This window comes from Meleagris gallopavo, chromosome Z, assembly GCF_905368555.1.
Source record: "Meleagris gallopavo chromosome Z, MGAL_WU_HG_1.1, whole genome shotgun sequence".
NCBI lineage: Eukaryota > Metazoa > Chordata > Aves > Galliformes > Phasianidae > Meleagris > Meleagris gallopavo.
The window spans coordinates 32,200,880-32,213,832 of NC_139435.1; the positions used below are offsets into that span (position 1 = coordinate 32,200,880).

Below are 12,953 nucleotides of genomic sequence, written 5' to 3' on the forward strand. Positions count from 1 at the left end.
ATTTAATTCTGTTTTTGTAAACGAAAGATACTAGCTGAATTTTTGAAAATTTAGGTTTGGAAAAAGAGATTTCTTTTTTTTTTTTTTTTTTTTTTTTTTGTCTATAGGATCTATAGGATCTTCAGCCTTAAACTGAAGAACTTTTCAAAATAGAACAGGTTAAACACTGGCTGCTTAGAGAAACTGTGCCTGTAACTGACCCCTTACTTTAAAAAAAAAAACACAAAACAGAACAAATAATAGTTTAAAAAACCAGCAATATAAAACATAAGAAGGCAAAATGCCAGTAGATGAATTTTATTGGAGGAGTTCTTCTGGAAGAAATTCTGGAAGAAACTTCTTCTGAAGTTCAAACACAAAGATTTTTTCTTAAAGAGTTCTGACCAAGACAAGAAAAAAAAAAAAAATTAATGCCTTATTTCATAAATTGTCTAGTGGCCTTTTTTGTATATGGGAAGCAAATGGTTTCTTGAAGATTTCCTCTAAAAATAATGGTGAGAAGTGTTTTATTTTTCTTCAAAATATATGCATTATGTTTTTTTGATGAACTATTTCATTGCTAGCATCTTCTGTACTTATTCCTATCAATATTATTTTTTTCTTAAAACACATTCATGGCATTAAATCTGTTAATTGCATACAATTAGATTTTTTAACATAAGTAGTTAATGACTTACTAGTCATGTTAATCCAATCTGTAGAAAAAAAATCATTTAATGCTGTCTGTAGTAAAATCTTTAGCTTTCCCTTTGTTTAGCTTCTGAGTTTGAGTGTTATTGGTGGACCCCCACCCAGGCATGTGCTTTCTGTCCCCCCTAATGGGATGGGGAGAGAATGGGGTGAGAAAGCTTGTGGGTTGAGATAAAGGCAGAGAGATTGCTTACCACTGTGGGCAAAAGAGCTGACTTGAGCGAAAGTTAATTTATTAATTAACGTACATTAAAATAGATTTGGGTAGTGAAAAAGGAAGGTCTGGATAGTGGAAAAAGAAGATAAAATGAATTAAGGCAAGACTGTATCCACCCCCCAGCTCCTCTTCTTTTCGAATCTTTAGATTCAACTTCACTATTTCATTCTCAACTTCTTTATCTTTACTTTGAGGCTGGTGGTTGTGGTAAGCCCTCCATAGTTCTCTGCTTGTCCTTCCTCCTCACATTTATCCACTGTTCCAGTGTGAGTTTCCTCTCCATGGTCTGCAGTCCTTCAGGAAAACTTGCTCCAGCATGGGCTCTTGATGGGCTGCAGTTCCTTCATCAAATACTAACCAGTGCCAATGGATGCAGTGTTGACATCTGTTCCAGTATGGTTTCCCATTGTGCAGCAGGGGGACAACCCACAACATCATCTCAATGAGCTGCTAAGGAATGTGTCCTTGTGTGTAGAACACATGCTCACTGTCCTTCAGTGGCTTTGATGGCTGCACTGCTGCTTTTTACTCTTTTCCTTGTGCCCCCATATGCTCTTATGTTTTTTTTTCCACACAGTTTTACTGGGGTTCCAACATTTTGGCTGCTGGGCTCTGCCATTCCCTGCGTTAGAGCCATTGGCATGAGCCAGATGTGTCTGTATCAAGTATGGGATAGCCCTGAACACTTCTATGGAGCTCCCCCTCACCTTCCCACTGCTGCTGGCTCCTTGACAGCTACACACAAATACAGCGCTGTAACTCCCTTTTCTTCAACCTCCCTAAGTCCGTCTTCTCTGAACTTCTGCCTATACAAAACACTGTCTTGGGAAGTCATCCCAGTGAGTCAGCCTGTGCAGAGCCAGGGAATTGTTTGTATTTCTCCTTGTACTCTTAACTGTTAAAGTCTCGATGAGCTTTATGAGCTGGCAAAGTTTTCAGTCTGCCTAGAACACCAGATGCTTAGTATTTGGCTTTTTTGTCAGATTAATAAAATACCATGTCTTCTCAGCTTGGACTTTTACCCACTATTCTATGTGAGGTTGAAGAACTGTGATAATGAGTCAACAAAAAAACCTCCCAGTTTTTTTTTTTTCCTTATACCTGATAGCAGCCCACTCATTCTGACATTCTGGCACATCTCCAGGATCGAAATATCTATCCGATGTGTTTTTTTCCTTTTTGCACTTGGTTAGTAAACTCCTTTTCGTTTCACTTCTGCAATGCACTTCATTTCTGCTGGTTGAGAAGGTTGTATGCCAGTTGGCAGAACTGCTTCCATGCAATAATTGTGTTACATTGCCTCACCACTGCTTCTTGTGCCCGTTCTCTTCTCTGAAATATCAGTAAAATGGACAGGTGTGAGGCTTGGGCCCGTCAGTGCAACCAGTTGGGGAAAAAAAAAAAAGAAGAAGAGTGCTTTTTTGATCCAGAAATACAATGTATTAAAAAAATACAAGGCAAAGAGTCAGCTGGAAATTAGGTGAGATGTTGGAACAGTTGAAAATTAGTAACATTAGAGTCTTATTTTTGATGTGGTCCGTAGTAATAAATGCATTTTTTATGATACTTGTTTTATGGCCTGTAAGGAATTAACCTGCAGTAGCCTTAAGTCCATATACAAGTGAATAGCATTGGTGATAACATTAGCTGTAAATAGTATTAGTTGCTACTTTCAGCAGGAAGACTGCAGATTGATTGAGCTAACATTGGCTGCCACTACTAGACTTTAATAAATGTTGCCCACTTAGATCATTTTCAGCCCCCTTTTTTTTTTTCCTAAGTTAACTGACGTCTCTAACTGTGCATCATGTTATTATTTAGGTGTCTCAACAAAGATGTAAAAATTATTTTTGATAGATTTAAATATGATTTTTTTCCTTTGCTGAATTTCATTTCCAGAGCTGTTTGTTCTAGTGTGCTTATATGCTTTGAGTGAAGCCAGCTTATGTATGCCAGCGTGCTGGTTTATGTAAGCCAGCGTATGTGTGTTCAGGGTTTGTTTATCACTGTGATCCTCAGCTGTCCTCAACAGGCTGTGTCACAAGCCTTCTGAAGCAATGACATGTGTTCACGCAATTAAAATTCTGAATGACTGCTCTGAAGAATTTATAGGAGGAAACAAGGTATTATTTCCCCATTATAAGGGGAAAAAAAGCAATAAAAAGATAAGTTTTTCTCCATTTCCAGCTAACACCTTTTCATTTAAATGTTTTGTGAATTACTTTTGTTTCCCCTCCTACTAATCTGACTTCCTTGATCCTTGTTCCCAAAGATCAGTTGTGCAGGACATACAGGTGTTAGCACAGCTGGTTTGCTGATGACAACTCTGTCCATATAGCTGTCTAGTGTGTCATCACTCATATTGTTCAGTGTCATTCTGACCTAGCCAAGCTAAAAATGGTACTCCAGCTCAAGAGGGATTTAAAATCCTTGACAAACTAAAGATAAGACATTGCTGAATGTCATATCCATGTGCTTAACTGTTTTCATTCTCGACATATCTAAATAACTAATTTCAGAGCACATTTTTCATCTTTTTTTTTCCCTTCTTTTTTTTTCTTTTGAAGGCTGAATTGGCCGAACAGTTTTGTGTAATGTACATTTAGTAAGGAAAAATCCTTGTTTGGAGAATTGTGGAATTACTGAATATATCGACTGTTATTTTCTCCGAACATAGATTCGTTTTCAGCCCAAGGTCATTGCAAATCCATTCATAAGGGATGTATTATAATGCACATTCTGCAACTATAGTGAAGCTTAGGTGCAATGGTCAATGTTTGCAAAAATGTCTCTGGGTCAAATTAACATCTTACTCAACAGAGCATGTAGTGTCTGTGTACTGTAAGAAGAGAAATCTTGAATTGAGCTTCTAGGTAAGCTTTGGAAGGTATTCTACTGTGAAGATTAATTTCCAGAATCTTGACTGGACTCGCAGGAAAGAAAAGCAAATTAGAAACTAGCATAGCAAAAAGATTTGCTTTATGAGATACATACCTCCTTACACAAATGATATTTGTGCTCATTAAAACACCACCTATGAAAAATGTTGAATTGTAATAAAATACAGGTTTGCATGGCAGGAATCAAAAAGGAGAATCACTAAATCTGTGTATTAGCACAGAATTTTTTTAGTAAATTTTTAATTGTGGCCTATCTAATTAGATTCATCAATGGCTACCTGTATCAGACTATGTACAGATGCTATCCAGTTCTTCCACTGTCAGCAGAAGTTGGACACTTGGAATAGAGGATGAATACCTTCTTTCTGGTGAAACAGTATGCAGCAAACTGTTGATCTTTAATAAGTGCTCAAATCTAGCTGTGTTGGACATTCAAGTAGTGCCCATTCAACTGTACCACGCAGCCCTTTTCCCCTTTATCTTGTATGTGGCACTTTTCTGTCTCAGAGGGATTTGTTGTGATTTGGTGTATTTTGGCCTTTTTAAAAAAAATAATAATTAGATGTTTTCTTTTTTTAGTTCGATTAATTGTTAGTTCCTAGCATCACTTCTCATCTAAAGATCCACGCTCTTTACTTGTAAGTTCAACTATGGTTTTACATCATGTGTTTGATTTATAATGCCTTGAGCTTGAGCAGTGCAGCCCTGTCACTGCCAGCTTCTCGACTTCTGGAGTGACCCTTGGTTCCTGAAATATCCTCGTGTCCGTATACGTAGTATACAAATAAAAATACTTTTATCTATGTTATAATATATTAATTTTGTATGTTTTACCATGAAGGACGTTCCTTGCAACACTAACTTCTTGTCTGTGTTTTGTGCAGTTTTATGCTGCCTGGGAGGTCAGACTTTATGTGACTTAACCAGCCACGTATTTGAAAGACTGTGGTTAAGACTAAGATGTGGTTTGCTTTCTAACTGCCTCCTTGCTTTATAAAGAGGAATTTCTAAAAACCTTTCTCTTATTTATATTTTACACGCAGTGTTACTAACAGTGTGGTAAAAACCATTTTGCTGGCGCTTTTTTAGAATGATTTGCAAAACATATTTGTTGCTTCTGTTACATCGACGACGCTGTCATCTCAAAGCCAAGTAGATGGAAGCATTGTTCGTCATTTGCTATCGATGTATCACTGCATCATTCTAGATTTTTGTTCTAGCATTTAAATTGCAGATGATTTATTATTATATTAGAGTAGTAATAGGAAATACAAGCATAATAAGCCCAAAGTATTTTACTTTCAGTGAATTCTTTTTTGTTTGTAATTGGTGAACTTCAGACTTAGAAAAGGTTCTGCTGTATTGCTTACATAGTGAAGTTTATATCCAGATATTTTCTGTTTGACATGAGAAAGCACTGAATTAGGCCCAAAATGAGGTCTAGAACCAATGATCTGTTGTACTAGTCAGACAGCAGGCTAAGTGTAAGCATGTGTTAATGCAGTTTACAACTTGCTCATGTTTTGTAGTATGTCTCTATTGGCATAACTGGACATTCCATCTCAAACTTTGCAGTAGGATAACAAAGCAGTGGGTACAGAAGAGGTCTGCAGAGAAAAAAATAAATCTCAGCAGAGAATTTTTTTAGCATCATTTTTGGACATGTAGAATTAGTTCATCAAATTCTACACCTTTGATTCAGTCAATAATGTAACTTTGTTTTATTATTCAATTTCAGCTTTGATCTGAATTCATCAGTACTTTATTGATTTTAAATTGAGTGGCCATGGTGTTGTATTCTGTGTTGTTCTCTTAATTAATTAAAAAGTTAAATGCAGTCATAAGTCACTTTGCTCATTTGTTTTAAAACGTTTTGAATACTGTTGTAGACTTGCTTGAATCCACTTGTGATTTTTCCTATTTTTAATCATTATGTATGGAAGTTCAAACTGAAAAATCTAGTGGCCATACTTACCAATCCACTGTCACCATACTAACTATGCTCCAGATCAAACAACTTTTGTGAATTCTCATTGTCCCAGACAAATAATATTTAACAAAGCTAGGACTGATCAAAACCTATGCAAGCATTGCATGTAGATAGATTTATGCATGTTTTCTCTATATCCATATTTTAAGTATAGGAAAGCGAAACTGGTTTTACAAATTGTTAGTTGTTACAATAGGCCTGATTATTTTTTTTTTAGTTTGTAACATTGAGTCTCTAGCCAGTGGAGCATTTTCAGATAAAATATTCTTTCTTCAGATATTATGTGCAGAAAAAAAACCGGAGTAAATAAATGCAGAAAAGCCCTAAAACTTGCTTTGTATAGTCCAGCTACATAGATTTTTCTTCCTGACAGTCTGCAAAGTTTATTGTTTTTTTTTTTTCTTTGTTTTTTAAATTAAAATCATCCTAACAGTTTTGTATTTTTCCTGATGGTAAAATGTGTAAGTACCATGCTTACTTCCTTAGAGATTAAGGAAATAATAACAATCTCCCAGCTCCTGTCTTTATCTTTCTAGTTCGTAATGAAGGTAACATATAGATATGGCATAGCCAATGTGATTCAGGGTAGGCATGGCCATTAAGTCTTTCCATTCTTTGAATTAGTAGCCAAGTGGAAGATGTTTTCGCCTTTATTGAAGCAGTGTAATGATTTTTGCACAACCTGTGCCTTGTCTTTTGTTCTTAGTATTTCCATACCACTTTCCCTGAACCTGAACTTTGTGAGCACTTTTTCAGAGGAAAGCTCCAGCTTCATTTTTTTTTCTCAGTTTGCACATGGATAACAAGAATCACTCCTCACCGCCTCACTACCTACCTATTTGTAGACACAAAAAGTTTTATTTATATTTTTTAATTTGTGAATATTCTTATCAAAAATCATGCTCGTTAGGGAGCTAATAAGTATTTCTCTGATGCTGTAATGTTAATGGCTTATGCTTACCTCAATTCAGCCATTTGAAAAATGGCTTTTGTATTTTATTGTTCACTGTCAGGCCCCAATACTAAAATGGAGAGTTTGAAACTAATAGGGTTAAAAGGACTTCCACTGTCTGCATTGTGTGTGTATTATACCTCCATTGCTTATACATTGTTTTTTTCCCCCTAGTATTAGCAATCTGCTTTTGTACTTTGACATAGGGATTTCCCTTGTGAATATTGTCACAGAAAAAAGAGAATCATCAATATCGCAGTTAAACTTGACTTTCAAAGCTAATAGTATCTCATTTGGGGGCTCAAATTTAATAAATTTTCTTTGATTCTGGGTGAGTTTTTAAACATCAAACAATGAATTGGCCAGGGTGCAGTAAAATATTTAGATCTATTGACTACGGTTCAGAAGGGTAGAAGGCAAAACACTGGTGGTTTGATGTTGATAAATTCTTAGTACCTTAATCCACATTAATGTTTTCTTTTATCTGTGTGCATACTGGCAGCAAAGACACTGAAATGTTGTGATATATAGGCTATAAAAATGTAAAGCAAGTTTGCCTATGTGTGAGTGTATGTAAGTATATATGTACGTATTTAAAGTAACATGTTTTGTCATATTCAGCAAGGTTAACATCTGACTGGAATTACACATGCTGACAGAACATTCCGGAGAGCATGTTTGTTCCACAGGACTGTATATGCTGAACCTAGTGCACTATGTGTGCAAAAAATGCGTAGAGGACCTTTCCTGTTATAAAAATTGCATCATAGTGCATATGTTTGGCAGCCACAGGTATTGACAGGAATTCTTTAGGTCAACTTGGGAAATGTAGGGCTCCCTATTCCCACAGAAGAGAGCAGCGGATAAAATAAAATCTTTTCTTCTTTGTATCAGTAGATTTACACGTGCATGCTTCTTTCAGTCAGAAGAGATTTCAAAGCCTGTACTATTATTTGAAATATGTTCTCTCATCAACATTTTACAAAAAATTAATTTTGTAAGCAACTACAAAAAAGTAATCTGGGATTTAAAATGAATGGGAGTATATTTTAATTCATGAATGGTGAGTTCTTTGGAACGAGGGAGGCTCTACATAATCTGAAATTTGTTTTAAATGGTATCTAGTAAATTATGCATATAAAAATATAAATGTATTTTGGGTGTATTTAGTATGTCAGCGTGCATAGTTGTTAAAGAGTTGACTGTTTTGGCGGTACTAGCTATTGCTACTCAATAGAGTCAGCCTGTGCCACATAAACATATTTCCTCTATTCATTATGTATCTTTGTACGTGCTTCTATCCTTCTGTATTAGAATCTTATCTGACTACTGGCATCTTTTGGAGATGCACATGATAATTTTTATATTAAACAGAATGAAAAATGTGAGTATGGCAATATGAGTGATGTGTCCATGGAAGTTGTGTGCTAAGTACGTAACCCTTCAAATGCATGCTAATAGCCTAATTACGTGTTATGGTAATATGGAAAAATGTGAAATTAAATAATGAAAAAATATTTGTCCCTTGTGCAAGACTTATAAGTCTGGTTGTGTTTGAAGAAAAAAAAGCACTCATCACTTTACGTGGCTAACAGTTTTTACCTACGTGTTTTCATCACTCTGAAAGCGGGCAGGATTCTAAATCAAAACCAGTTTCTCTCTTAGTCAGCAGGTGGCACTGTGACACCAACTGCATCTGGTTGTGTTTGTGGCCTTATGTAGAAATCGCATTGATAGCGTTTGGGGGTTTTGTTTTATTCTTTCATTTCAGATTGCCTGCAACAATAAATAAATAAATATCAAACTGTTCGAATTTTGTGCAAACTGTGGCATTTCTCACTCCAAACTGTCACAGTTATGAACTGTGTAAAAGTTGGTTAATGCCAGTTAGCGCATTATTTCTTATATGTGAATCCACAATATGAAAGCTAGGAGCAGATTTTTTTTCACCTTCTGTTAATTGCAGTGCTGCAGGTTGAGGGTATTTTTTGGCTTTGTTTGAGGATTATTCATTTTAGTCAGGGCTCTAACTGAACTGGTATTAAATGAATCTAATTGTGAAGGGCTGATATGATCTCCATACACCAGACAGAAGTCGTGTAACAATTTCTTGTTTGTATGATCACACAAACTTTTTAATTTCATAGCTGGTGGGTTTTTGACTCAGGAGTACAATTACTATTTATTTTCTTACAGTGTTTTTACAGGGGACAGATCTGTAAAATGTGTACATCAGGTGGTCTTGGGAGCCCTTAGCATCTCTTCTTTCCTTCTCATTTCAGACTAGGGGAAGATGCTTTTTCTTCTTAACATTCTCTCCCAGCACTCTGAATTAGAGATTTATTTGCAACGAAAAATCAATTAGTCCTAAATTTATTCATGGATTTCAGGTCCAGCGATCAATGCAAGTCCACTCAGTGGGCTCAAGGGGACCCAGTTCATCCCAGTTAATGTGTCTGAAGGGGAATTACCATTGATGCTGTTTTTTTCCCTTTAGGTCAGAGATCAGACCTTGCTGTCATGGACTGCAGCAACCAGGAATGACTTCACCCTGCAGCTACCCAAACTGCACCTAGAGACCTTTGCAGTAGAAGGGCTGAAGGGCAAGCCAGAGGTTGTAGCATTTCAGGTTAGAGTCTGAAACAATCCTGTTTCTTCCTTCCCTTTTTTGCATCTGAGAAGCTGGACTGTTCTGAATGCGTGGAGAACAAAAAGCTTCAAGACTACTGCAGTCAACAATTAAAAAAGAAATAATTTCTGTACATGCTCTTAAATATTGTATTTTGCAGATGATGTCAACTTTTAATTTTGCAATTATAATGTTAAATAACTGACAGGAATATGGTCATGGAAAATGATCATGCAAATATTGTATTTAAAAATTAATATCAGTGTATTCTATTTTCCCCATTGATTTAGGCAAGGCAAAGCAGGGAAAAAACTCACAGCATTTTATTGCTTATGTGGTCAGTATCATAATTTCAATGTTACAGTTTTTTTAGTAGTAGTAGTAGTAGTAGATTTTTGAGCATTCCTTATAAAATTCCTTATAAAATAAACTACTACTTGGAATACTCAGTTACAGAAACTGTTTTGTTCGTGTAGGTTTAAGGACTTGCATGATTAATAGTAATGATTTGGTGAAGAGGAAGAATGGGGTAAAAAAGAGAAATGAACTAAAAATGTACGTTTGCAGCTCTGAGAATGGATTTGGAGTAATGCTTTTTTATCTTTTTTTAAAGTTCGTTGTGTTTTCTTAAACATGAACTGTCTCTTAGTCTTCATAGCTGTGCAGAATGACTTTGTTCTTGTAATACTTTATCGCTAAAGACAGATTATTTTGTTTTCTCAGTGAGAGAATGAAAAGCATGGTGAGTACATGCCTCTTCATTGTGCTTTCCTACGTGAATCTGAGAAAGGAAAGTTAGTCGTATAAAGAGCAAGGAAGTCACACACTGCAAATGTTACATTCCTGTAAAATAACCCTTTTTAATTTATTACAGATTTTCACTTCTAGATGAAGTACATAATTGCAGGACCAGGGTCACAAAATCAGACATACTAGAGAGGTGTATTCTATGCTTCATACATCTGCCATTTTCCTCTTGCGTGCATGCATTTCAATATCATATAGATTTAAATTATGTCTTTATTATCATACTTTCATAATAACGTAATAAAGTGTAACACCTGGAATTCCCATGAACTTTAGTTAAAACAGCTGTATGCCTCTACCAGAGAGTACAGTTGAAATGTTTTCATACAGTGATGAGCACTTCTGTGTCTTTGCAAAAAGTTCCTACTAGTGACTTATTTTCAAAGAAGACATTGGAGAAATAACTTAAAATATTGCTGTTCTTATTCAGATCTTACTCTGTTGGCTGACTTCCACTCCAATCCCTATTCTTTTTGGATCTCAGGAGTGCTGCAGAGCCATTTGCAAAGCAACCCATTCCTTCTTCCTATCTAAAAAGATGAAAAGCAGTACGAGTCTCAGAAACTGCTATTCACATTTGTACGTAGTGCTTGTGGTAGGAACATAGCATGGTGTGCTCTGGCTGGCTCACTGGTGGTGTGCTATTATAAGCTCACTTCGTATTCACCTAACAGCTCCAATTGCACATGATTACACTGTAGGTATGCAAACAGCGTCAGTGATACAGTCTATCTCATTGTTCTTTTCTACTGTTTTTTCTCTTTCTCTTCTCTTTCTTCCTTTTCCCTTCCCTTCCCTTCCCTTCCCTTCCCTTCCCTTCCCTTCCCTTCCCTTCCCTTCCCTTCCCTTCCCTTCCCTTCCCTTCCCTTCCCTTCCCTTCCCTTCCCTTCCCTTCCCTTCCCTTCCCTTCCCTTCCCTTCCCTTCCCTTCCCTTCCCTTCCCTTCCCTTCCCTTCCCTTCCCTTCCCTTCCCTTCCCTTCCCTTCCTTCCCTTCCCTTCCCTTCCCTTCCCTTCCCTTCCCTTCCCTTCCCTTCCCTTCCCTTCCCTTCCCTTTCCTTCCCTTCCCTTCCCTTCCCTTCCCTTTCCTTCCTTTCCTTCCCTTCCTTCCCTTCCCTTTCCTTCCTCCTTCCTTTCCCTTCCCTTCCTTTCCCTTCCCTTCCCTTCCTTTCCTTCCCTTTCCTTTCCTTTCCCTTCCCTTTCCTTCCTTTCCTTCCCTTTCCTTCCCTTTCCTTCCTTCCTTTCCTTTCCTTTCCTTTCCTTTCCTTTCCTTTCCTTTCCTTTCCTTTCCTTTTCCTTTCCTTTCCTTTCCTCTTTCCCCTTTCATTTCTCCTTCCCTTTTTTCTTTCCTTTCCCCTTTCCTTTTTACTTTCCTTCTCCTTTTTCCTCCCTCTTCCCTTTTCCTTTCTTCTTTCCTTTCCTTTTTTCCTGATTCTAGTTACTCAGTGTCTGATTGATAGCTTTTTAAGTATATTTTAGAGTCTTTATTTATTTTATATAGCTGACAGTCAGCAAATTTTCTTTAATTTCACCTCTGTATGCAAAATTGCATTTAAAGCAATCCTAAGATCTTGAATGATGTAAAGAGTCAGTAAACAGCTTGTGAACACTACTGATGGAAATCAGTGGAATTGTTTGCATGCTTGGTTTCTCTAACTGCTGGTTGTGTACTTTATAGTAATTATAGGTTGGGTACATTTCATTTAAAGACCTTATTCTTTATGAATGTTAGATATGAGAAGTTATTTACCAAATTTAAATTTGTTGCTATTTGGTGCTTTCTTTAAAAAACTGCAGAGAAATGACGATCCAAAATTAGATTTTATGATGGGGATGAAGCAATAGTTCTTGAATATTCATAGAAAAACACATTGTTTTGTTTTTATTTTTCATGTATCCAATTCAAAGCAAGTGGCTGGAATCAGTAATTGATCTTTGATATCCAGTGCATTGGTGAGTCTCACCTTTTCCTCACAAGAGAGGAAGATAAAAAGCTTCTGAGTACACACACATCTATGAGATTATCTTTTTTCCAAAATTTTCAGAAAGCAAGTGGCACTTAAAGGCGTTTGACAGGATGAAATCTTAAATCTACCCTAAATTTACTTTATGGGCGTAGCATTAGAGATCTGTATTCCTTGTCATTGGGAAATGGGAAGTCTTGGAATTTTTGAGTTGCTATTATCTCCGTGTGAATGTTTCTTGGGAAAGGTATGCCCTCTTTAGAGGAAAGAAGTACAAAGAAAACTACCGTAATGAACACAAGTTGCTTGACTATGAACCAAGCTATCAGGCTTGTTTTATTCTGGCGTACTTAATTATCAGAAGGCTGCTTTTTTTTTCTTTTTTTTTTTTCGTTCTATTGAATGAATGTAGCTTTCCACATACCATTACTACTCACAGGGCTGATGAAAGATTCAGAGAAAAAAAATCCCTGCGTAGGAAGTGGCTTGTGTGTTGTAAAGAATGTGTCATGCACTCTAGTGATAGACCTTTGGGCCGTGAAACACTTGGGAAACAAAACTCTAAATTTTCTCCAAAGCATGCGTTTTACTGAATTGCAGAATTAGATAATTAATCAAAATGTAAGCTATTCAACAATAATGTCCTTGCACTAGATGTCTTCTAAGACCCCATGTAAAGACTGAAATGCATGGCTAGTAATAAATGTGACTTAATTTATAGGTATTTGTTAAATTCTTGGAAGCTATTACATAGTAACAAGAGTTACTATAATAGCTTGAAAGTGTGACTTGGGATGAATAAGTAAT

At 36.4% G+C, this 12,953-nt stretch overlaps 1 protein-coding gene across 10 annotated transcripts in view; it reads left to right on the forward strand.

Moving 5' to 3' along the window:
• CCDC171 (coiled-coil domain containing 171) overlaps nt 1-12,953 on the forward strand; it is a 190,195-nt gene that overhangs the window by 111,452 nt on the left and 65,790 nt on the right. For all 10 annotated transcript variants that reach the window (XR_014880683.1, XR_014880684.1, XM_085214404.1 and 7 more), the window contains one exon: nt 9,247-9,378. Coding sequence is in view for 8 of the 10 variants with exons in the window: in XM_085214404.1 (XP_085070530.1) it covers nt 9,247-9,378 (132 nt within the window). In the remaining 2 variants the exon portion in view is untranslated. The remainder of the gene's footprint in view (nt 1-9,246; nt 9,379-12,953) is intronic.